Source organism: Hippocampus comes, unplaced genomic scaffold (assembly GCF_001891065.2).
Source record: "Hippocampus comes isolate QL1 unplaced genomic scaffold, H_comes_QL1_v1.1 scaffold91, whole genome shotgun sequence".
Taxonomy (NCBI): Eukaryota; Metazoa; Chordata; class Actinopteri; order Syngnathiformes; family Syngnathidae; genus Hippocampus; species Hippocampus comes.
In genome coordinates this window covers 944,538-970,636 of record NW_017805034.1, presented here as the reverse complement: position 1 = coordinate 970,636, position 26,099 = coordinate 944,538, and the positions used below count along the sequence as shown (strand labels likewise).

At 46.0% G+C, this 26,099-nt stretch overlaps 1 protein-coding gene and 1 long non-coding RNA gene across 2 annotated transcripts in view; both read right to left on the bottom strand.

The window, feature by feature from the left end:
- Positions 1-26,049, bottom strand: LOC109512090 (teashirt homolog 1-like). The gene is made up of 2 exons (XM_019863591.1): positions 25,701-26,049; positions 1-4,292 (listed from the first exon to the last, which is right to left on the bottom strand). The coding sequence occupies exons 1-2, from the start codon at positions 25,738-25,740 to the stop codon at positions 1,063-1,065; spliced, it is 3,270 nt and encodes a 1,089-aa protein (XP_019719150.1). The 5' UTR covers positions 25,741-26,049; the 3' UTR covers positions 1-1,062.
- LOC109512091 (uncharacterized) overlaps positions 1-26,099 on the bottom strand; it is a 31,074-nt gene extending 4,975 nt beyond the window's left edge. The window contains exon 1 of the long non-coding RNA XR_002167458.1: positions 26,048-26,099. This is a non-coding gene — a long non-coding RNA (uncharacterized LOC109512091). The remainder of the gene's footprint in view (positions 1-26,047) is intronic.

Below are 26,099 nucleotides of genomic sequence, written 5' to 3'. Positions count from 1 at the left end.
CTTCATCATTCCTTCCCATCTCTTTAAATAGCTGGAATGCCAATTTTAGAGCATTCATTCAAATGGCTGTCAATTATTTAAAAAACAAAAAAACCAAACAAACATTGGAGCTCTCCTTATTTGCCCGCAACTTTACATTAAAACATGCACAAACAATCTCATAAATAATACGCGAGTTGACCGTGACAGAAGCAGGGGGAGCGCCGGTCCAGTTTTAAAACAACAGATGGACAATTCCCAAAGGCTCATAAAAGATGCAGTGCGCCAGCGAGAGCGGCGATCGGTCGGCGACCTCGCGGTGGCGCCGCCGCCGCCATTTTGGTACAATTTACATCATGCCGGAACGTTTTGGCTATGGAAGAGTGCAAGGCCCTGCCCTCCTATCGTATGGCCATAATGCAGCAATGAGTAATTACACTATGTGTCATAAAAATGTGTGCGTCATTCTTTATTTCTGATATTAATTGCTCATCAAAAATGTAAAAAAAAATAAAATAAAATGACAATGAGAAGTATCAATCCAACACAAAAGTGGACCCTTTTTTTAAAAATCTACAATGTAACTTGCTTTAGATCAAAAAACATTAAATTGAAAAGTGGGCCAGAAGCTGAGCGGCGTTGAGGACAGATTGAAGCGAGGAGGAAGTCAACTGAGTCCAACGTCAAATCTAGCATTTAAAAAACATTTTTTTTTAGCTTCGATTAGAATGTGGTTGCCAGGGATCGTTCCTGTTTGATTGAATCAGACGATGACAGTTCAAAATATTCTTTGAACAAGCGCTGTTATACGCTGCGTTTGACGCGTGCCTGTTCATCCTTCTTACAGGAATACGAAATCATCTCCTCCATAGTTTGAGAAATGTTAACCCTTTGCGACAACAAATAAAATATGTCACAGTTTTGTTTTTTTTGTTATTTTTTTATTTTCAATTGCCAACTGAAAATGAAAAGAACGAACGACGCGCGGCTTCTTGTGCGCCGCGGTGACGCTTTGTACAGTTGCGACACTGTCGGGCAATCTAGTGCAACGGCAGTGCCCCGAACGGGCTCGGCGTGTCCGAGTCACTGCTTGTCGAACTCTTTGACAAAGACCAGGTGGTCCTCGGGGGACTTGCCGTGCGTCTTGCAGAGGTGCAGTTTGATGGCGTGCTTGGTCACGAAGGTCCGACTGCACAGTTTGCACTGATTGAGCGAGCCGCCATCGTTGTCGTCGTGTTCCGTGAACTCCGAGCGGCCCAGAGTCTTTCCGTCCATCCTGCTGACGACCTGCCGCTCGAGGAAATCGATGGAGAGCTTGGTGAGGTCCTGCAGGGTGAACCCCAGATGGGTCTCTAAGTGGCGAATGTAGGAGGAAGGAGTTCTGAACTGGGAGGCGCAGTCGCCGCAGAGAAACAGCGGCTGGCCCGAGTCCATGTTCTTGAGGAACTTGGTGCTGCCCGTCCGCTTGAGCTGGTACTTCACATTGGCCAGCCAATGCGAGATGGTGGTCATGGAGAGACCGGTGAATTTGCAGATATGCACCCGCTCCTGGGGGCCCAGGTCGCTGATGACAAACTTCCCCTCGGCGGTCTCCCGCAGGCTGGAGGCAAACTGGGCCTGAAGGATGAGGAGGTGCTGCGGGTTCCAGTTCGACTGCCGGCCTTTCCTCCTCTGGATGGGAGACAGTTCCTCCAGACTGTCTTCGAAGGCTCCCCCGTCAACGTCGGACTTGTCCGAGATGGAGGACGGCGTGGTGGACTTGGGCGTCAGGCGGCCCGTCAGATTCTTCACCATGTCCGATATGTCCATTAAAGCGTTCTCTCGGAGGGGCGGCGACGATGACCGGGACACGTTTTTGGAGACCGATTGTTGGTTTGATGGGGTGCAGTTCATCGGGGGTCCGTTGGTGCTCCTGGATTTGGTCAAATCCATGGGCTGGTCATTGTTTTGGTACTCGGCGGCCGGCTCGGCTGGCTTCGCGAGGGCCGACTTGCCGTTGAGTTTGTAGAGTGAAGCGAAGGGGTCGGCGAAGGGCGCGGTCACCTTGGCGGCTTTGCCCAAGTGGGCGTTCATGATGGACTGCAGGGCACTGAGGGGGTTGACGAGGGGCTGCTCTGGGGAGTGCTCGGTAATGATACTCAGGTTGCTGCCGCCGTCATCGACGACCTTTTTGGGCGACGTCGCTTCTTCCTTGATCCGCGCGCTTTTTCTACTTTCGGTGCTTGGCGACTCCGTTTTGTCAACGGCAGAATTTTCTGGTTTGGGCGAAACACGTTTCTCTTTACAATACGGGGACGGCGACTTGGCAAAAGTGCCCTTCTCTTCCCTTTCACTCTTGACCGAGCTTTTCCCGGTGACTTTCTCCACCAGTTTCTCCATGGCCTGCACGTTGTTCTTGCGGCTCGGTGATGCCGTTGGGCTAGCGGGCGCCAAGTCCGAGGGCGCCGCCTTGAGCGAGTTGCTGCTGAATAAAGGCTGAACCTGCGCGCAAGAAGGCAGAGTGGACTTGAGGCAGCTCTGGAGCTGGTAGGCAGCGTGGATGCTGGGATAGCCGCCCCACGTCGGTGTGCCCGTCTGGGCCTTGCTGATCGCACTCGAAACCGTGTTTGCCAATGATTTCAAGATGTCCAGTCCCCCTTTGGGCACCTCCTCCAGGTCTTCTTCTCTGAGATACTGGTATGACTTTGCCTTCTCTGGCTTATCTGACCTCTCGGGTGGATCTTCGTTCTCCTCTTTAATTTTTTGATCGAGTTCCAATGGCAGTTCGGTCTCTTCCTCTTCCTCCTCATCCACCCCCTCCCTATTGTCCTCCTCGGGGTTGAGCGGCCGCAAAGGGGAGTCCGGTTGCAACTTCCCATTGGGAGCTGGGAGCTTGGTGGTCGTCGGAGGCAAAGGAATGGACTGAAATTTGTCCTCGCCGGCAGGATCAAAAACAAGCTGCTTCCCCTTTTTCGAGGCCGAGTTGGTGACTTTGAGAAAGTGGCCCGTGACCATCATGTGCGCCGTCAGTTGCTGCAAGGTGTCGTGGGAACTGCCGCACTCCATGCATTTGAGAATCTGCGCCTTGCGCGCCTCAAACTGCCACGTGTAGCTGGCCCCGTTCTGGTAACCGTATCGGTTGTTGGGCGTGACGTACGGATTGGTCAGCCTCTGGTCTTTGGGGGTCTCTCCGAGCGCAACGTTGGAGGACACCGAGTCGGGGGAGCTCGGGGACATCAAGTCTTGAAAGGATCTTTTTTTGGTCGGTGGGAGGAGTTTGGAGGCGAGAGCCGGCATCGGTTCTTTCAGAGGCACTTTCTGATAGTGTTTCGTTTTGATCATGTGGACGCTGAGATCCTGCAAGGACTCAAACGAGTGGCCGCAATACATGCATTTTAGAACCTTCTGGGCGTCCTCCTTGCCCTCCATTTCCAGCAGGGAACGCTTGCGGGGTTTGGACCACTTCTTGCCCCGATCGTCCTCTGTGTCCTTATTGTCGTCGCGGTAGTGGCCCGTCTCATTCATGTGGATGGTGAGGCCGACTAAGGTGTCGTAGGCTGCGCTGCAGTCCTTGCACCTGAACTTACTTGCGCCTGTGAACACGGGTCCATACAGCTTGTTATTTTGCCTGTAGAGCTGCACGGTGCTGAAGAGGCTCGGTTCGGGGAGAAGCTGGTAGGGCGTGTGCTGAAAGGTTTTGGCTAAAGCCGCCTGGTGCCAGTCGTAGGCTAATCCCGAATTGACGGCGGCGTTGTTGGGCGCGGTTCGAGATGTGACGGTACCGCCGGTGGTCGTGTGAGTGCTCGCGCAGGTGCCGCTCGATCTGTTCTTTGAGTGGACGCTTGCTGGGCTGTGGTGGTTCGGGATCCCGTTGCTCTCCTTGTGTTCGCTTTTGTCGTTCTTGCCGGACGCGACGTCATCGTCCTGTTTACCTTTCAGCACGTTCAAAGCGATGCTTGACCACGAGGCGTCGGAGATCAAGTTTGAATAGGCGGCTTTCATTTTGGCCAAACTGTCCTGCAAAGCGAGGCCGTTGAGTGACTCGGCGCTCTCCTCCGGTTTATCCTCCGGCTTTTGCCGAATGTCGTTGACCGAGGGAGGCGCCTTGGGGTCCGCCAGGTGGTCGCTCGCCACGCTGAGAGGCGAGGCGTAGCCGGCGTCCGGGTTGGTGCCGTTGCTGAGCGGCGAGTTCTGGCAGCTGAAGTGATCCCTGGCATCCTCGTCGTCGTTGAACAAGTAATCGGTATCCTGGCCGTCCAGAGACAGGCCGTCATCCTGAAGGGGTTCCTCTTCATCGGCTTTGTCCGATCCAAACTCATCCTCGGGACCGTAAGCTGGAAAACAGCAAATGATGTTTTGTTAATTCCAAGCGCATGCAGCTTTAATGGTGTAGTAGCACAGGTCTGGACAATTAGCATGAAGGTCGTGAATGAAACAACACAGATAAGGGGGGTTCACTCATTTTGATCACAAACAGGTTCGACAAATATAATCGCCTCATCATATTACATACAGCCATCACCCATTGATTTGATTGCTATATGATTTCATGAAAAACACAGAATTTGAACAAGTGGTCATTGAAAATAGTGCCCAGCAAATATTTTAGAACTGAACTCATTTTCAGATTATGTTCATGTATGTGAAAATGTGTTTACGTTTCCAATGCTTTTTGTTTGTTCTGCCAAAATGAAAACAAATGCATTTAACAAGAAAGTATGTGGATTTTATTAATGGGAGAGAGCCACATTATTTGATGCAGCTGGCTTGTATTTGACACGACACAGAAAAAACACACATGGCCATTACAACAGGAAAAAAAAAAAAAAGGAGTCCGTGTGCAATTACAGACTTTTGACTTAAAGTTCAACCCCAGAATTCTGTATGAGGGAATTTTGAGGGTGCCGATTACAGACCTAAAAGATACCCTTTGAACAGAAACCAGATCATTCAAATTAGTCAAAAGGGAAATTTTTGGATTACAGAATGGCGGTACTTTCTCCTCGTTAAACAGGAACTTCCCCACTCTGGAAACGTCCATTGTTGTTGTGGAAATCACGCTCGGAATTTGTTGTGATGATGTTGAAAGGGAATCCATACACAACTCAAAGCCTGGGGTCACAGACCTCGGTTTGTGCACTGGGAACAGTCGTGCGTCTTCCCTAAATTGTTTAGAACGACAGATGCACCAGGATATTTGTTTAAAAAAAAAAAAAAAGCGAACAAAAAGATGTGATTGATGAATTAGCCAATACTGCTGATACGGCACCATTCCGCAATATTGGACAAGGACAAAGACGGATTTACAACTAAACCACATCCACCATTTTACCACCGGATCAAAAGTACTGGCTCACATGGGTAAAAACGGACACAATCCCTCGATTTGACTGGACGTTAGCGCACAATTTGGCCTCCCAAGAAATGGAGATAGCGCGAGGACGGGAGAGCATGCCAATTCCGTGCGCCTCACCAAGCTGTGGCTGGCAGGGAGGAGCGGACTTGGCAGCGGCGGTGGAAGTCTTCCCAGCATGAGGCGAGGGAAAAGCGCCAGCGGACATGACAGCGCGGTCGTGCTTTGAAAGACGCCTGACTGAAAATGAGGCGACATTGTAAAGAAACAAAATATTTCCAGGAGGGGAGGGGGGTAAATAAAAGAGGGTCGAGGATAAAAAAAAAAAAAAAAAACGCAAGCCGCTATCCCCTCACCTTCCCTCCCCCAAATCCATCTCGGATCAGATGCTTGTCTGAGGTGCCAGAATGAGTCTCCAGCGAGGAGGCAGATGTGCTGTCAACTTCAAACAGCGTGTTGCACTCCATCCCATAATAGGAGTGGACATAATACCTGATGTGTGTGAGGTGCCAGTCGCAGCTGCCTGGGAAAAGCTGGAGGTTCAACTGTTGCAAGCACCCCTCCCCCCTTTCTCCTTCTGCGTGTGTCAGAGGCATAAAGACTCAACACGCATCCGATTTTTTTTTGGTCTTAAAAATACACCATTATAATTACACTCGACTGGGGCCATTCACAAAATTCGGGCCGCTGAAAATGCTCTCATCCAAGTGGAGAAATAGAAACGAGGCCGAAGCCATTCACAGCCGACGTGCCGAGTTCAAGTTAAAGACAAAGCTAAACTGACAGTGCAACAAACAAACTGAAGGGGGGGGGGGGGACCGCACTTCAGGAGTGTATCTGTATGTGTGTGACAGTGGGTGCGAGGGGCACGGAACGACAAAAACTCCCAACAACCTCCTCTCTACCATCTGTGTACAACAACAACAACAACAAAAAGCTGCGAGTGCCACCTCCGGCTAATAAGGCAATCAGAGATGGGGAAAGATTGCTGACGCGGCCGCTTTCGGGCTGAACAAAAGACGGCGAGGGAGGAGGGCGAGGGGGTGGGGGTGTTAAAATGGAGGTGTCTGTTGTGGTTGTCAGTCAAAAATGTACAAAGCCCACTCAGGGAAGATGTGGGAATGAAGTTAAACGACAGCCAACAGGCACGCAAGTCCAGGAGTTTTCAGTTCTGATGTGAACAGGGACGTGTTTTTCAACATTGGCTCCTTAATAACAGCTTTAGTTTATGAAATGTGGCATCTTGATTAGTCAGTTAAGTTGTTGGTGGGCAAGAGGGTGGGGGCAGTGTTTGTCGGTATGCCCATAACAATAATGGGCGCGGCGCAGATTTTCCCCACGTTGGGAGCTCTGCAAGTCAAAGCAATCAGACGGCCGGCGGAGATGCGGAAGATGAGATGGCCAAATCCAGCGAATTCAAAGTGGGAAACACATTATTAGCTATGCCCCTCCAGGACTACGAATACCACCGGTTCAATATCACGATACGTCTAATCTATTTTCTAAATTAGTTGGTTCTATATTACTTTGGTTTTGTTTGGTCAAGTTAAAAAAACAACACTTTTTCAAAAGGTTGGTGCCTTCTAAACCTATAGCTTACGGCCTCGTGTATGATGTCATTAGACAAAAACAAAATGGAAAAAAAAAAAGGCAAAAACTGCCTGGATAAGACCAACACACACTCCCGACTAGTTGTGGGCCAAAAATCCCAATGTCATTGTGTGATCAGCGATTATCTTCCACTGTAGCTTTCACGGCGACATCCCGATGCTTCGATTATAACGATACATTTCAGCACCCCCAAAAACCACCAGTGGGCAGGAACAGGAACAATAATGGCAGGAACAAAACTGGGCTAACTATTGCAAAACAACAATACATGTACACAGAGGGAGTAATCCCACAAATTAATGACCGCTCTGTATTAAATACGCGTGCGTGTGTGTGTGTGTGTGTGTAAAAAAGCAATGCCATCTGTGCCTTTGGAGTGCAGCCTGTCACTGTTGCCGTGTGCAGTCCAGGATTTCCTGCTACAGACAGGTGACACCACAGTGGGGCACCATAACACCCCCCTCACCACAAAAAACAACATACTGTACCTCCCCTAGGGCAGGGAGAGGGGTGTGTGTGTGTGTGTGTGTGTGTGTGTGTGTGTGTGTGTGTGTGTGTGTGTGTGTGTGTGTAAAAGCTACATACACTGAGATGCTAGATTAACAAAGGGCATACACGCACAGGTTTAGGCCGGGAGGTATTTCGCCAATGACTGTGTTGGTCTGTTTGAGGAGTGGACTCCATTTTGTCTCGCGCACTTGGCATAAAATGGCCATCATTCCTTGAATGGTACATTGAACTGAAAATCTACGCTTCTTTTTTTGTAATTACCGATTTGAAAATGTATGACCTTTGGGGATCCTGAACCCCCCTAACGACCTCAATTATGTTAAAAAAAGTTAGCCACCAACATCACTTTCTCCCATATTTCTCTCATACTAAGCAGCCAATTGGGGGAAAATCGAGGTCTCTTTTCGGATAAACTCCTACAAGGAAATTCTAGGTATGCTCGACAGATGGGCAATGCTAAAAATGCCAAGAATTTTCTGTGCCTACACTGTCCAATCTTGGCGCCAAAACATCGGTTTCGCCAATCGACAACATTTGGCAGACATTTCGACCATGACAGGAAGAACGGAAAAGCCTCGAGGACTTGTTCAAGAAAGAGAACAAAAAGTTTTAAATATTATTGAGGATTTGACATACAGAAAAATTCTTGTCCAAATCGTTTTGGACACATGCGCCTCTGCTCTTGTTATGGCAAAAATGACTGAGCTACTTCTGCTTGTCCAAAGTGTTTTACAACCCAATAAAGTAGCACTTGTCCTATGTCAGCCATCTTGTGTCACAGTGACAAAAACAATCAACTTCCCCCGCGCACACACACATACAAACACACCTTCGCCGGTAAGCATCGTCATTTATTCATGTCGTCTCGACCAAGAGGGCAATCCCGCCTCTCATTTGGAGCGCTAATGTCCAATTCCGCCAGCTTTCACCCCCACTGATTTACCCGCCGCGTTCCAGCCGAACGCCCGCACCCCCTTCGCGCCATTTAGCCAGCCCCCTCCGCAACGGGCAGCCCTTATTCCCCCTCGATCCCGTTTCGCTTTGTCACCAGGTCCTGCATTCGCTGCCACTCACCTCTGATGGCTTTGGACAGGCCTGATCAGTGTGTGTCACTGACCTGCGGGGAGGTGGAGGCTGTAAATAAAATGACATTATTACTTCCCGCCTGCTAGATTCGCAGGATAGGCAATTATGCCGACAGTGAACATGGAACGGCGTCTCGGTTTTCGGCGGGACGCTCTTTTTGGTACACCTGCACAATATCATGATGTCCAAAACGAGGGCGCAGATTTCTGCCGAGGACCAAACTGCTTGTGGATCTGCCTGTTGTCTTTTTATCGAACAAATGTGCTTTACCGGCAAAAATGCAGGCTTTCCCTACGCTGTCAGACGACCGCTTGTTATGAGATTAAACAACAACCATTAGCTCATCACACGCACAAGCCCCCCCCCCCCCCCCCCACCCACACACACACACACACACACACAGATACACACAGTGAAGGGTTGGAACAACAACTGTGCTCTTGTGCTGCACAGGCATTCCAAAGCATCTGGTTTGCCAGTTTTTTTTTTTTTTTGAGGCAAAGTGCACATAAAGCGTTACTAATGCTAATTAAAAATGATGCCACTGTGAGACACTCGCTCAGCTGACTCCATGTAGGTCAAACAACACTCATGTATTCAAACCAAACAAATACATTTGTGCAAAATTGCAGCTACGTGGCACTTAACTGGACAAGCGACGACATTAGAAATGGACACCTCGCTCGGTCTAGGGCAGTCAAAGCACGTGATTTACTCCCGGCCAATCAGCAAAGAGAGAGAATGATACTCATGAAAGTTACAGCAAAAAAGTGATAGACTGGCATAAGGTTCTTCATCTAAAAGTATGGTTAATCAATAAAAAAAAAAATCATTAGAAATCACATTTTTAAAGTTTGATAATGATAAACAAAACGTCATTTTACCAAACCACACCCACATTGATGGAGTAGATTTAAACTAGGGCCTGTAGAATTAACCACAAATCACAAATATGAGAAATGAATCATGATCAGTTCATGTCTGCCCACTTCTTAACTCAAGTTTCAAACCTCAAAAATAACTTTTTAAAATGTCTTTAACCATTAAAATGGGTTCATTTGACCAGCCATGATTATGATTATTTATTTATTTTTTAAGATATTTTCATTTTATGAATGGCAAGAAATCACGCTGTTAAAAGCAACTCAAAGACGGACGGCTCCTTGCTTCAGCTAAGTGGCAACTTTTGATGTTTCACGATAATGCAAACTAACAGGAAGACATTTGGGAAGTGAAGATTTGGCTGCAATGCACTGCACATGGATGCTGCTTATTACAAACAGTGGTTCCGACAATAAAGTATTACGGCTGAAGGTTAAGAATGCGGCGTCTTAGCGTTGACGTTCCATACGCCCCCCCCCCCCCCCCCCACACACACACACACACACACAATGTGGGTTCACCAACACTGCCCCGGACCATCTTCCCGTCTTGCCGGCGACTAAACAACATCTGCTCCCATCGCCTAGCAACAAGCCGCTTGACGGATGACCCCCAAAAGATGGATAATTACCATAAATCACGGACGCCAGGGTGGACAATAGCGAGCGGAAAAGCATTGACAGACCGAGTTTTTTTACTTTTTCCGCGGTGGGGAAAACTGCTCAGCGACTTTGGAAGACAATAGAAACTGTGAAAAAAAAAAAAAATGGGAGCCTGTCCACGGGACTATGAATAGAGGCGTTAAAATGGAACTTTGTGCGACTCAAGGGACCTAAGCGGCGACGAAGGAAACAAAGTTAAGGTCCGAGGAAGGAAGATTGAAAGATTGAGACAGTGACCGCTCCCACAATAAACCATCGATGAGCCTTCGCCATGAACACTGGCTTTGTACAAAACTGATGAGTAAAGCAGCAAAAACACACCTCAAAAGAATCCCAGTTAAATAAACGTTTGTGCTAAATAGCTGAAGACATGGAAGTTGAGGTTTTGGGGGCAGCGATGTGTTAATCCGAGATAAAAATCATCAAAATGTCAGGAAAAGTTGGACTTTCAACTTGCGGTGAACGCATGTGATCGCCTTCCACGGGACCCATTTCTAGTGATACACAAAACAAAATGAAGATGATTCTGCTTATGTTGTCACTAGTCGCTGAAAAAAAATTAAATAAATTAAGAAAAAGCGCTCGAGGGGTCAAGAAAGTTTCTGGGATAAGCAACACTGACATAGCTTTTGTAAATTACCGGTAGATCACGTCTGTTCACAAACAAGTTGTTAGTGCAAGAGGGAAGTCCTACAGAACGACAGAATCTGTTAAAAAAAAAAAAATTATCCTAATCAATAAACGAGGATTAATCCATAAAAATGACTCATGGCCCAACCATAGTCTTTCATATAATAAGGGAATTTGTAATGAAAGAACGACACAGAGCTAGCATCAGTTAGCAGGCTAGCTACTTTACAGAAATGCTTCAGCAAGTAGTTCCTAAACTTACATCACTTGTCTTATGACCAAGATTTTGAAACAGACCTTCTCGCCAGAGGAAGAGAAATAAACTCTTGCAAGTTAGCGTCAACACTGGGTTGGTTTTCCTCCCCCCCTTCAGTGGAATTGTGACGACCTTCAAGTGTCAGGAAACTAAATTATTTCATTAACTGGACATGTCCCTTATTTATTTTGATCTGCATTGAAATAAAGACATAACGGCTAAAAATGAAAGTATGACGCACATTTTTTTTTTCCTTTTCAGCAACAGTAAAAACAGACAAAATAAAAGGAACATGAAAAACCATAAAAGTGACTTCAGGGAAATTAATTAGAACCACAAAAAGCCTCCGGGTGGAAGTCTACTCGAGACGACCGAGACGTCCCCAAATATTTGAGCGCTTTCAACCGCATGTGTCACCGGGGAAATTCCGCCAATTGTGCACCGTGAAAGCCATTATCCTTTATGCCTGGCCAAGTTTTCTCAGTTCTCTCTCGCTCTCGTTTTTTTTTTTTTTTCTTTTACCCAGTGACAAAGTGCCGCTGAAGGCTGACGTTCCATTCGCCAAAGTTTTCACTGTTGTCGTTTCAACATTAGTGTACGAGATTAAGGAGGCGGGGGATCACACACAAGCTTATGACCTCGGATAAAACACAGCAGCAGATTGAATAGGGGAGGGACGCAAAACAATACTCATATCACAAAAGCGGTTGCGCAATGACGCATGTATTGGAACTCATCACGATGCATCACGACGTCTATGGAAGAACACAATACTTTGCCAACAATTCCAAAATATCACAGCACAGCATATAGATTACTGCTGGTCCGATTGCTCGGCCACTGATCGTGATTGGCAAATTTCCATGGAAAAGTGCGTGATTAACATGTCGACCGGTGCCTTTTCATGGCCAATCGCAAAAAATCAAATCACAAAACAATCACCCACAGCTAGAGACCAGCCTGTGCGCAGTGTAGAATGATTGGAATAATTCCATTGGTTAATTGAATACATACTTAGCTTATATCTTAAAGCATATGAATAAATAATCATACATCCTGACAAAGTCATTTTGGTCACTTGTAAATCAAGGCACCACAGTACTGGAAGACAATCATCGACAACACATCACGATATTTAACCAATAAAATGCAATACATCACAATATTTTTGTCAGTCACAGCTAGAACGGGCTGCATTGTCACATTGCATCATCCACCAAAAATTCCACAATAGCAATACCTGCATTTTGTCCCGTCGCTAATATTTAAGTGGGAAAGAATTGGGACGAGAACATTTTTTGAAAAAGGGGTGAGGAGTAAAATGATATACTGGTGAGCTTGTCATGTCCAACTAATTGGTCTGTATGCAATTATGCATGTCTGTGTGTGTGTGTGTGTGTGTGTGTGTGTGTATGTGTGTGTGTGTGTGTGTGCGCGTTGGCTCAAAGCAGCCTCCCAGCCAGAGCGTGGCAGGAAGAGAGGAAGCCATCCTTCAACGGAGCACAATATCCGACTGCGGACAGACAACCAACGGCTGTGCGGGTGTGGAAAACGCTCGCAAGAAAAATACCCGTTCCCCCCCTGCCCAAAGTGCCCTCCAACCCCACCACCCCCGCAACACGCACACACAAACATTAACATGCACAAACGCACACAAAAGGCACAACATGTGCAGGAATGCTAAAAGAGTAGCTTTGAGGACCTCAGTGGGTGAAGCGGGCGCGCTACGATGTACTACACTACAGGACACACGTGTGTGTGTGTGTTTTGCGCGTGTACGTCAGGAGGTCAGGTATGCACCCGGGGAGCATGCGTCACGTGGCGTGGGAGGGAGACTGATGTGTGTCAGCGCGCATCTGTGGACCGAGTGAATAAATTAGGCTTATGAAGACAAATGAATGGGCGCTTGAAAGAGGAGACGATAGGGAGGGTGGGGGACGGTGGGGGGAGGGCGAGATCACAGAAGAGGACGTGATGAAGGAGGAAGAGAGCCGTATGGCGGGACTGTGGTGGCGGCGTGCATGCAAAGAGAGAACAGAGCGCCGTGGTGGGGTTTGAGAGTTAGCAGGCTATTAAAGACCCCAAAACCGGAGTGTACCAGTTGCATTCTGGGCAAGGGTTACAGTTACATTGATATTTTTTGACACTACTTACAGTTTAGGAGAGTCCAAATTTAGAGCCGTACCTCATTGTGCCAGAACATGCTGAACAGCACTGAGGTCTACTTGAGGAGCATCATAATCGATGGCAAGAAAAGGAGGCAGAGAAGGTCCCTAACTGCTGCACTCTGTTGCGAAAGTCGTTGCCAGAGAGCCTGTGAGCGCTGCCGTACGCTGGGTTTGTAGGAGTTGTTGCTCCGGATGTCTTAAAAAAATATGACCTTGGGTATCATATTTTGTGCTGAATCATGTGGAAATGTGTGAAAGTATGACAATAAAATGGTGTTGAAACGCACGCGGTTTTATATGTCAGTTTTACAGTAAACTTGAACTGGAGTGAGCTTGAAGCAAGCACGCTTGGCTCCTTTATGGTGAAATTTGTGGGTGAGTCATTTTCTGAAACTGACATATGATCATCTCTCCCTTTTATGGTCTCGCATGATTATGGATTTTCAACGATGGTGGGTGGGCCTGGGACCTGTCCCCGCCATAAACAGAGTTTCACCATATATACTTTTTCTTATGACTTCTTGAGGCATAATGAGAGTTTAGTTCATAGACTGTGGGCACGAATCCCACAAAACACTGCTGTGGATCCAGGGTTTTGTCACACAGCCCGTCTACGACCCCCGCCCGGCGCCCCCTCGTTTGATAAATGACACGTGTCATTCTGTCAGCCCCTGCCATCCGGGCTGGGAGGCCCCACGCTGATGTACGGCGAGCCCTGGCTTAAAGGAAATGGCCATGTTTTGGCAGCGGCCAGAAAAAAAAAAAAAAAAAACATGGCCTCTGTATAAGGCTACGTGTCTTACAGTGTGTATCGCCGTGTGTGTGCTTATTAGCGACGGCGTACAAGCATGTGCGTGCTCTGAAAGCTGTCAAGCGGACGGGCAGAGGGAGACAAATCATCGTCATGGCCGCCCCAGCTGTTCCCCAAATTTGGTGCGAGGAAAGCGAGGAGGAGGAGGTGTGTGGGTTGGGGGGGGGTTTTTTGGGGGGGGGAATCAGGCCGTTTGAGTTCTAAACGGGTGACACTTCCCAGAAACGGCGAGGCCAAGTGGAGCTGACACAGACACAGACACACACACACACACACACACACACACACACACACGCACGCACACAAGTTTGGGATGGGAAGCTAGCCAATCCCAGAAGGAAGTGTTTTCTCCGCATGCAAACACACATCAAACAAACAATAACATGCTAGTACCACGTCAGGTCCAAACCAAGTTTCAGTTCGGGGTCTTGTTTAAACCAGTGGTTTTTAAACTGGGGTCTCTGGACCCCCAAGGGGAGGTGGTGGGGGGGGGGTTTCCCACGAGCCACCCACCGCTCAAAATAATAAGCAATCAATTATGTTGGATGATAAAAGAAAAAAAAAGTGCATACCAACAAATGACGAGCAGTAGGCAAGTAAAAAAAATTAACAAACAAACCATTGATGCTTCCCTACTTTAGTTTTGGGCTAATTACAAGCTGTGATAGGTTTATGACATATCATCACATACATCTGGTGCCTGAAGAAAGTCACTTTTTTTCTTCAGAAAATTGCATTTTTTCTGGGAATATAGTCCAGTTTTGAAGGGTAATAATAAAAAAAAAAAACATTTCCGGAATAAAAGGCACATGATTGAAAAAAAAAAAATTGGGGGGGGGGGGTAATTCACTCATTGATATAAAACTTTGGTCTCGTCGTCTTCTTGGAAACAATGCATAACATGAACAATTTTCTTTCAAAAAATACATATGATATTGCAGCACGACCATTTTTTCCTCCAAAATATGCATCTTCTTCATTCCTACAGTATAATGGTGCGCACATGGCTGTTCAATTTAATTGGTGTTCGGATTATGAGAAGCGTTCTTGGAAAAAAGGGATGCGCAATAGGTTAGGGTCACAGGGGGGTGCTGGAGCCTATCCCAGCTGTCTTCGGGCAGTAGGCGGGGGACATCCTGAACCGGTTGCCAGCCAATGGCAGGGCACACACAGACGAACAACCAGCCGCGCTCACACTCACACCTAGGGACAATCTTGAGTGTTCAATCAGCCTGTCATGCATGTTTTTGGAATGTGGGAGGAAATCGGAAAACCCGGAGAAAACCCACGCAGGCCCGGGGATCGAACCCACGACCTCTGCACTGTGAGGTCAACGCGCTAACCAGCGATCTATGTACAGTAAAATGTGTCCATGCCAGTTCATCATTTTCTGTGCGCCAGCGCGACAATCTTGCCGATCGGCACGCTTAACCTTTAGTAGTGGCAAGTTACAAACTTCAGCTTTAGCATAAGGACCGACTGCCAAATTCCAAAGCGACATATGCTTTTGGATAAACACCAGAAGTGTCCAACTACTGGCCTAGCATGCACATTACACATTTCCAGCCGTTTCTACAACAAGGATTGTTTTGACAGCATCTGTATGCGACTCTTAAAAAAAAAAAAAAAAAAAAAGAAAAAAGACCGAGACGATAGCTAATTTTTCTACAAGGACGTATCATGTCAACCATCGCTGTCCCCATCCGGACAGTTTGAACAACAACAGCGGTGGTGGAGGAGAGCCCCACCTGGAACTTGTGAACTCTGAGTGACCCCGTTGGGTCGGGCTGAGCTCCCGCCTACTCAACTCCTCTCAGAGCGTCCTCTCTCCCACGGAGGGAAGAGGGAGGAGGGGGAGACTGGCGGGGGGAGGAGAAAAAAAACAGCGTCATTAGGCTGTGAGTGATGAGTGGCAGCCATGGGTGACATCCTCCCCTCTCTTTTTCTTTCTCTGCTCTGACGTCCAAATGCTTTCACCCCCCCCCCCGACTACCCCAACCGCCCTCATTTTCCTTGATACTTTTCTCCCACTTGCTTTATTTCGCTCAAGTCATTTTTCTTCCACTTCTTTCTGTCGCTTCGCCTCCTCTTTTTCCACACCCCTCCTCCTCTCATTCTTTCTTGTCTGCTGTCACTCTCCCCCTTTTTCTTTCTTCCCTTGTCCCGCTGATGCTTCCCAGTCTCAGACCCATCTAGGCACTCCATACATAAAAGATTCCCCAAATCCAAAGACCCAAAGGGGGGGGGGGGCTTGCCCACTCAGATTTGGGAATTGCTCATCTAAAATAACTCTTCAATGAAAGTCATCCAAAATAATTCAGTCGCATGTTACTATAAAGTTAAGGGGTGAGGGTGTTAAATTGTCAAGTTACATCAAACCTGACAAGAGCTCTAATTCACCAATTATTGTGAGAAAATTCAAAGACTATATTGACGTGAATTATTTGTTTACGTTTCCCTCCCTGCTTCTGACAAGTTGTCGAAGAATTTTGTTCAAAACCTTTCATGAGCGCATGTTCCAAAAACAACTTGACCTAAACATAACTGCGTGGATGGAGCAAAATCGGATCATCTTACCAGCCATACAGTGAGTGCACTCCATTTCGCCTCAGTTGCGCCCAAACCCAATTTATCAATAAACGACTTTAGTTCTCATGATCGATCAATTCACTCATCACTCAATGAATCCATTATTATAGAAAACGATGTTCAAATGTTTTGAAGAGTGTCAAGTCACATTCTCAACAAACTCGATTGCAGGACTTCAGGTCGCACCATTGAAAATATTTTCTGGTGTCTCCTTTTTAAATAATGCTTACAACGTGATATCCCTTCAAAACAACAAGCGAAGAAATAGCGAAAATAACGCAGTGAATCGGCCCGAGCCGATTCTCGTTCATGAGCAAGCTATTTCAAAGTGACTCCATGTTCTAAGATCTCGTTACACCAAATTAGCGGATGCATTGCTATGCTAACAGTTTCGTTTTACCATCGGACAACTTGTGTTTCTTAAGCCCCCCCACTGTCGATCCCAGAAATAACGAATGATAGTATCCTTGCTAAATGGGATATAAAAAAAAAAAAAGGTAAAGAGATGTCCTGCTGTTTGTTCAGTCAGACGACTTAGCGGTACAGAGCTGGGCTTAGGACCCCCTGCCTATACCCTGTAGGAAGTCTGAGACAAAGATTTGAACTTGGAGGGGGTGGGGGGGGGGATGAAGTGGCACCTCTACGTCAAACAGACGAGGGATCTCAAGGTTCTAGCAGCCCCGCGCCCCGCCAATGCGGTGAAGCAGGAGACTACAAAGCGATGACTTTGGCGTAACCTTGAGCAAATGGCAATCAATGGCTTCCCTTTTACGTTGAACGCCGCCAACAGAAATATGCTTTGATTCCCTCGGCGAGTGACATGTTTTATTGCCTGGCATGAAGGGAAATGGCCTCTCGGAAAATATGTGACAGTCATGAGTTTTTGACTTCAAAAGACCGTCGTCCGCCTGTGATGTTACCACTTGTTAAGATTGAGGAATTCAGCTCCAAAACAGACTGCTGTAAAAAATAAAAATAAACTGAACAAATCCATCAAGAACTACACTTGTTGTTTTGTTTTTGTTTTTTATTTTAAATGCGTTCACATTTCCCCGATGTGAGAAACAAACTAATCGGTGCGCTTGTTGATTGTGCGATTTAGGGCCATCAGTGGTCGAGGAGAGCATGGCGCAGATCTGCAAAGAGGTTCCCCAGCAGATGTTGGAGGGAACGTATGACGGCAAAACACATTCATGACTAAGCCGAAGTAATACTATGACAGTGTGCTCATTAAAAACAATTACTTTGTGTTTTGCGGGCTCGGATGGTTTATTCAACAAATTACATGTACTGAAGTTTTTCGATTTGAGTTGAAATGATCCTATTGGTTAAGTTGGTAATTAATTCCTCTCCGAATAAGCTAATTGACGAATCAATCACTCCAAAAGATACAAAGCTTGATAGCAATCCTCTAATACGAAAGATTGTGATCGTAAGAAAAGAGGGCCTCAATCATTGCAGTAGTGAGTGTCCTGCCAAAGCGGCCGAGATCGCGGCAGCGCCCGATGGGGAACGAATGGTTATCCCGGGCCGGTTTCCGAAGGAGGTGGCTCGGTTCATCCCGACAATCTCATTCTTTCAGTCACTGACACGAAAGCTCGTGACCGCAGTGTCGGGATAGAAAATTGATAGGAAATTGTGGGTTTCGCTCCACACGCAAATTAGCATCGTCTGCTTTTCCTTACAAGCGGGGCGGATGCGTCACACTGACATGACTTGATCTGATTAGGTGATCGCGGACACACGAAATGTTGAAAACGTCAAGGAACGAGGGAGTTTCCATCACAAGTCACTCTATGTCCATTCAACTATGCGGTTCGTGACAGAACTGCCTTAAATGTGAGCTTCCAAAGAAATGTTAAGAATTAGAATAACAGTTCTAAAAATGTAAAAAAAAAAAAAAAAAAAAACAAAACCCTAAAATAAGTCAAAACTATTTTTCAAAAAATGCTAACACAAAGGCTATTTGATTAACATAGTGGTTCCGCAAAGTCACACCCGCCAGTTTCAAGTGACAAGGGTAAAGTGTTTCTGCAAAAAAGAGCTCACAGGGAAAGAGAATAAAAATAAAGAGGGAGAGGAAAAAGAAAAAGACATGGGGTGCCTCTGCGCGAGCACTTCTAAACTGATGCCTGTCACAGCTACGGCGGCAGCCACAGCTCCGAATGCTGTTCGTCTGTCACTTTCGATAGCTTTCAATCACACGGGGCCCTACACCTCCCCCGCGATCGACTCGGGACCCTTCCGCGGGCTACCGGTCGATCGCGGTTGCGTACTCCTGACCTACACTGTGCTGCAGCAGATTACCTCGATAGAGAGGGACTTCATTTTTAACTTCTACTTTCAAAAGTGTATTTTGACATGCGAACAAACAACTGAAGTTAACTATGTTGGTAACTCGGAGCGTTTTATTGAGTGGTAAAGTGGACGTCAGAGGACACTGAAGGTTAAGAGTGTGGAGTCCAGAGATAAAATTCAACAGTTGGTTAAGCTAAGGCCGGCCCTAGTTTTAATAGCAAGTTGAGCCGTAGCGCGTGTCAGAAAAAAGGGCATTTTTTTTGTAACATTCATTCCATCACTACAAAAAAAAAAAAAAAAAAATCAGCAATGAAATTAAGTGCAAACAAATCAGAGGTGATCACGAATCGCGCAAGGACACATTGAAATGTAACACTTCCGAGCCGAAAGTGAACAACAATCCTAAAAACGCCACGGTGTAAAACCGCTGCAAGCAAAGCAACAATCATGACAAGCCCCGAAAAAGTCTTCCCTAAATCATGACTCATCCCCCCCCCCCCACTTTTCCTTCCTTTTTGCCCCACCCCCCTGAAACCTGTACAATGACAAATGTGCAATGATCTCACGTGGCTGTGTCTCTGAACTCGGTGGAATTGCTTTTTTCATGTCTTCAAACGGTAAATTAGCATCAAACATGGGGTTGATTAGTGATGACGTCCTACCTGCAGGGCATATTCATGACTCAAAGATTTGTTTTGTTTAAAAAAAAATAAATAAATAAAAGGGAAACAATGACCTTGCTTCCTTGTCAAGGATTCTTGTCTTGTATTCGAGTGGAAAGCCAGGCTTTCCTGTTTCCCTCCTCAACCTCATTAAAGTTGCGGATAGGTTTACCTCGTGGCGGCGGGGCTGAATGCCTTTACGTCGTCGCCCGGCTCAATTTCAGGAATATTTGACTTGTTTTGATTCTACAGGTCCACCTTCATGCATCACTGTAACCGCCGCTGAGGAGACGCCGTGTCAGATTTAGACAAGCAAGCGTCCCTCACAAACGAAGTATTTGACGTACGGAAACCCCGCCAAAAGGGCCGCTTGGACAACTTAAAGCGCGGATGTGTTGCCTGCGCCGTATTTGAGATGATGTCAAGTTACGCGACGACGACAATTACCGTTCTGGTTGGTTTTGGTCGCTCCACAATGTTGCGTGCAGCCAATGCTAACGTTGATGCTCAATCTGGCACCCGTCGCTTTGAAACTCCAAGTTCACCTGACATGAATTGTAATCCACCACAGTTGCACAAATAAAGGCCTCCCCCATCTGCAGTTGAGTAAATAAACATCCCTGGCCACTATTTGCAGACACTCGGTATATCCGGAGTCTCCTTCAATCAATGTCACCCCTTAATGATACTTTGCATATGCTGCCTTATCACCGGATCGCACTTGCACAAACTCGGCGATGCGTACACCAGCGCACGCATTCCCACACCGCATTCTTGTGTGCATTTCAAATATTTCCTCCCGCGGCACGCCACCAAGCCCTGACAAATGTCATTAAACGCTTTATCGGATGGCATCCAGATAGGAGTGTCGGCGAGGTGCTAATAGCGTGATGCTCGCCGCCTTCCTTGGCTGACAGCTGCCGTGCGCTGTAACAACATGCGAGTTAACAACAACTACCACCAGCACCGGCACCACAAAGTGTATTTATTATTAGGGTCGGGAACGGCACTTGATCGCGTTTCTTTTGATTAAAAACTAAAAAGAATTTAGCATTCCGTTCTACGCATTTACATCTGCAGTGCATTTGGGTAGCATCTTCATGATTTGTTCCGTCTGCTGCCCGATGTATCATTTCAACAGTGAGAAATTAATAAAACAAAACCCCACTGACATTCCAAAATTGATAACATAACTTCCTTTCCACTTCTATAGCTTGTTTTAGCAGCAAACAAAATCCATCCATTAAACGAGACAAACAACACAGATATGTTTTATGAATATAAAACATTGGATGAATCAAATGACACTTGCTCAGCAAAATTCAAATTGATCAGGGCCATTCCTATGACGACGCCCCCGGCCTGTTTAGGAAGCAAACTCACTGGGCCCCAAGTGAACAAACACCTGGATGGATGACATTACACACAATTTCCACAATTCTCAAAGATCAACGTTGATGCCATTTGCACGAATACCCGCAACCTGTTTAGGCAGGACACTAAAAGGGCCTGAGTGAAATGGACCCGCTGCCATTTTACCGTCAAGTAAAAACGATCACTATGAGAGTGATCGCAACATAGCTCGAGTGACACCAACAACAGACAAATGACACATGATCAAGCAAACAAAAGTCCTTTTATCGTGCTCTCTCTACTTTTGCGGCCCCTTTTTGGGGTGAGCTGTGCAAGCTGAATGAGCTGTGCAAGCTGCAAAAATGGTTCACAATCAACCCATGATACGTGCAGTGGACATGCTCATTCGTAATTCGTTCGCAGTGGTGGCGAATTAGTTGGGAATACTCTTTAAGAACACGCACGCAAAGGTGGATGTATTCCACATCGCAAGTGCCTTGCTCGAGAACAACGTGCCCTCCCAGAGCACACTGGGACCGTCCCCCCCGCCCCCCTCCTTCCTGTGACTGTAATGCAATCTGTGTCATTGTGTAATTACTCTGCCACCTGGAGTGATTAGTTGACACATTCATTACAAAGAGTGGCACACTTTGATTTAAGATTTTGTGGCTGGGAAAAGCAAGAGTCGGGATGCCTTTTTTGACTTTGAACTAAAACGCAGAGGTGGATAATAAGGACAAATAGAATATCCTCAGCTTTTAATGTAGCAACCTCTCTAAATTTGGACATGTCTTTGCTCACCGTTGGTACTGCAAAAGGCGTGCTGCTGGCGGCCTGTCCCTGACTACGGCATATCCTAAAAAACACTCGACATTGCTGCACTGATTTTAATCACCCATCTACCGCACATGAGCACGCCTTCACAAAAATGACGACAAATGACTGCAGCAAAAAGGAGCAACTTAAAAAAAAAAAAAAAAAAAAAAAGGGAAAAAAAAGAAAAAGAAAAGTAGTGGGTGCCGTGCTGAAATGCTCCGCCAAAACTAACAGATGCACTAATGTGGTTCCAGATGAGGGAACACTGATGTATTGTCAGCGGCCATAAAGGAGATAGGCCCGAGTGCCATTACAGGGTGTAAAAGCATCCCTGTGACTGATGAAACGGAGTCGATTGAAAGCAGTGCGCGCGCGCACACACACACTCACACGCTCGCACACAAATACCAGGAGCCATTGAAATGTTCCCTCTTTCTTTCTTTCTTTCTTTCTTTCTTTCGAGGAGCCAAGGCTGCTTTTGTTTTACTCCTCAGGGGACAAATCTGGTGATATTTGGCCAGGGATGTAAACACACTCCCGGGGAGGAGCGGCGGTATTGTAAGCTTCGACGCACTAGATGCGTGTCGGTCACTCGGCAGACCGGAAAACCTCCTGTAAAATCAGCGAGTGCGTCACGTTGGATCTTATCAGAAAGTTTAAGATGAGTACATAATGTAAAAAATAAATAAATAAATAAAAAATCGTCATGATGATTAAGGTCAAACAACAGATGACAACCTGATCTGATGAGATTGTGACATGATTCACAGGCCACAGGAACCATATTTGGCTCCTTGAGAAACAACATTTGAGTCCTTGAATGGGCGAATATGAGGCAATAGAAAGTTATATAGATGGCAAATTAAATTAAATATGACGAAAAACAGTCAACTGTAGTTAAATTATGTTCATGTGATTCGAATAAAATAAAACTACATGCAAGTAAAATGGTCTCAAGTCATTAAGTGTTTCAATGAATTGAAAGCAGATTACTTGGGGAAAAGGCATTTTAATGCCAACCAAATCATGTAGTACAAGACAAAAAAAGTTAAATTACATAAGAAAGTTTTATTTTTTTCATTCCAGCCAAAAGGAAAAACAATTTACGACCTTTTGTGAACGGTTAGTTAATGTTTTAACCTGCCATTATTTTAAGATTGATGTATGTACTGTTCAATCGTACCAAGACTTTCATTTCGCTGACTGAAATGAAAGACCTTGTTGAAGTCATTTGTCTTCTTCCATTGGATTTAAAGATTTTCCTTAGAGTCTCTCTGCTGATTGGCTGAGAGCAATCGCATGCCATAAACATGATTCTGTGCCCCACGAATCACAAAATTGGCATAATCTGGATCAGATCCGAATCAAATCTGGTTGGCCAGCACTCCTGATTGCCTGTACGCAATTGCGCCATTATCGATGTGCGGCTACAATCAAAGGATTCCAGTGCGATGCATCAAAAGCGAAACATGACGTTACGCAAAAACCAATCGAGTGAAAACATACGCTCCTTGGTTGAGGAAACCACAACGGTCAAAGACTTCAACTCGGCAGCAAAGACGCCCTTCTTTTGCGGCATTCTCTTCAAACGGCAGCACATCTCTCAGCGAAGCTCGCTGCCAATTAGACGTTACAGCCACGACCGGTTCAAAGTGTCCGCGTCCGCAACCTTGATTAAGTCTGCTTAACCTCACATTTCCTCACCGACGCCTGCTTAGCATTCCGTTCGCTCAGCTTTGGTCATCACAAGCGTGGACTTCAAACGGCTTCCGATGCTATTTGGGTGTCAATCACATCGACGCAAGACTCGCGCAGGGAAACTGAGGGAGGCCCGAAAAGTCCCAGCAAGGGACGTCTGAGTGACTTTGAAAAGATGGAATCACTCGAGTAAATGATGGAATTGTGAAATATTTTTTCCAATATAATAGTAAGTAACAAAAGTCGGTCGGCATTGACGTGATCAATGGTGACAAATACCAGTACGAGTATTCACGCCGAGTACCGATACCATGACTACTTTTGATATATAAAATGTTCTTTTGTACAATGAACCCAAATTGTCACCCATGACCTTTCTTTCTGAAACAGATGATTTGCCATTGTGTCAAACTACCGCAGTTAGAGTGCCAACTACTGCTGAGGATGACTTAGTTCAATGTCAGATTTTGAATAAGGCTAGTATTGGCATCGATACCAATGCCTATCTGACAATTTGCCTGTTTTTATGTAATCACACCAATAATTCACAATTACAGATCGAATGTTTTACGAGTAAATTGTGCTAAAAATTCCAGACGATTAGGACTACAGTTGAATTCGCGTTCCTACTGTTTTTAATGTTTCGGAGTCAGGTGTGCGGTCAAAAGTGGTTCAACAAGCTACATCAGCTATTCTACAACAAAATATGAACGTGCAAAAAAAACAAAAGAAAAAAAATACTACAACATTATCGTGATGCTGATATTTTTGCAAGCCTCATCAGATATTCTCAATCTGTCTCACTTGAGAAAGTCGAGCTAGTAAACTTTCTGCCTTCTGAGGTCGTATCACAGTCTTAACAGACATCGCTAGTGTCAAAGGGAATACGGAACTACAATCAAAAACAGAATAGAAACAGTATTGCTCTCATCCTTTCACTGCCGTCCGACAAAGATTTTATGCACCGCATCAGACACTACCACTGACGTCACCAATTTATCTGATGACGGGGCGCCGTATGTCTGCATGAAAGCATACGCCTGCATCAACATCCCGCCAAAAGGTGAAAAACCTGTCAGATCTTCCATTAGGAATCTGACGCAGGAATTTTGTGGGATCTCGGCGTGAAAGAGGCTATTCAAACACACAGACCCTGTCGAAAAAAAATTAAGCTGAAAGTATAACTTCAAGCTTACAGGATATCACAATATTCCCATTAAGACTCAGGCATTTGGATCAACTTGAAGGAAACGGAAAATATGGCATTTTCATCATTCTGTAAAAACCAAAATGTTTTTTTTTTACTTAGTACGCATTCTCAAGAAAAACGGACAGGTAATATTTGTGTAATATTTCTGACCAACAGGGTTGAAAACCACCTTGGTGGAGGTATTTCGTGGTCACTTTTTATATGGTAGGCTACTACTTCATAAATTCGCAAGTCGGGTCATGACTCCTACTCGTCCGACACCTCCAGAACACAGAGGTCAGGTCATGGCGTTAAGAGGCTGCTTTTCCGGCTTTTTCTTCCCTTGTGATCTCGCTACGCCCCAGCACCCTCCTTCTCCTTTCTCCTCTTCCCCCTACACCCCCCTCGGACCCACAAAGAGCCCCCCCCCCTCCCGAACTCTACCCCCCCAGACACCCTCCCACCCGTCCTTTTTTGGGGAATTAATGGCCTTGTATTCATCCACGGTTTTAGAACTTTTCTTTCAATTTGTCAGGTGGGGTTCCGAGAGGAAAAAAAAAGTGACCCATTGAGTCCAGCTGCTGGGCGCATGCGTAGCCAACCATTCGGTTGATGTTTATCACCAATGAATAGATGAAAGGCGGTAGCGTGACAGGCGATCAATCAAGCATCAAATCGAGGATGGCAATGCTGGCGCGAGCTGAAAATAAGACATTTTTGCTCTTTTTTGGGGGTGCTGTTTCATCCATCCTTCATATTCTCATAAACATTAAAAACTGTGGAAAAAATATTTAAGTTGGAAGAAGTTGCTTCATGACAGCAACATTAAAATAAGATGAAACCACCAAACTATTAAGTAGTAAGGGTATAACAGGAGTGATTTTGATTACCATAAACAGAAATATCGGTCTTAATAGTTCCTAACATAACGGTATGCTCCCAAGAATTAGTCAAACATAGTAAAATATTAAGTTTAGCATTACACTCCACAACGTATTTTTGTTCCCTAACAAATCCCTCATAGCACAAAATTCCCATTAAAAATCCAATTTTAACTTTTGTGCTCCACCTAGACTAAAATCGAACACCTCTCTACTGTGTTTAATTCGCGTCAATTAAAATGCGTGTCGTGTGCGAGGGTGTGTTTGTTTACAAGACCAGGACGTACCTGACGAGCGCCGCGGTGCTTGCTGCTTCCTCCTCGGCATGCTCCCGCTGCTGGACTTTTCATGCAGACCCCGAACTGCTCAACCCAAAAATGTTGAAAAAAAAACTGCTGCGAGTCCAGGGAGTCTTCGCGTAGATCCGTCCTTCGCGTTGCTCGGGTATTTTAAAGGAACAATTGAGCGTTTAACTCATTACTCGTGGAGAGTATTTCCGCAAAAGACGTTGGGGGGGGTCCGCTAAGTTGCCGGAAGGCTCCGTCTGGATGTACCGGAGGTGGCTTGGGGAAGGCAAGCGAGGGGGGGGCCCCCTCCGTTCCAAGAACCTCTTTCTGACGGGACTATTTCCTACCTTCGCGGCCCCAGAAGTACGGCGGAGCAGTTCAGAACTCTCGTGGGGGGGC

Bases quoted from the DNA above. Each gene is read 5' to 3' on its own strand.
- LOC109512090 (XM_019863591.1), bottom strand. From the start codon at position 25,740: ATGCCGAGGAGGAAGCAGCAAGCACCGCGGCGCTCGTCAG. The intron at 4,293-25,700 runs GTACGTCCTGGT...GCTGTTTTCCAG, and splicing joins AGCACCGCGGCGCTCGTCAG to CTTACGGTCCCGAGGATGAG.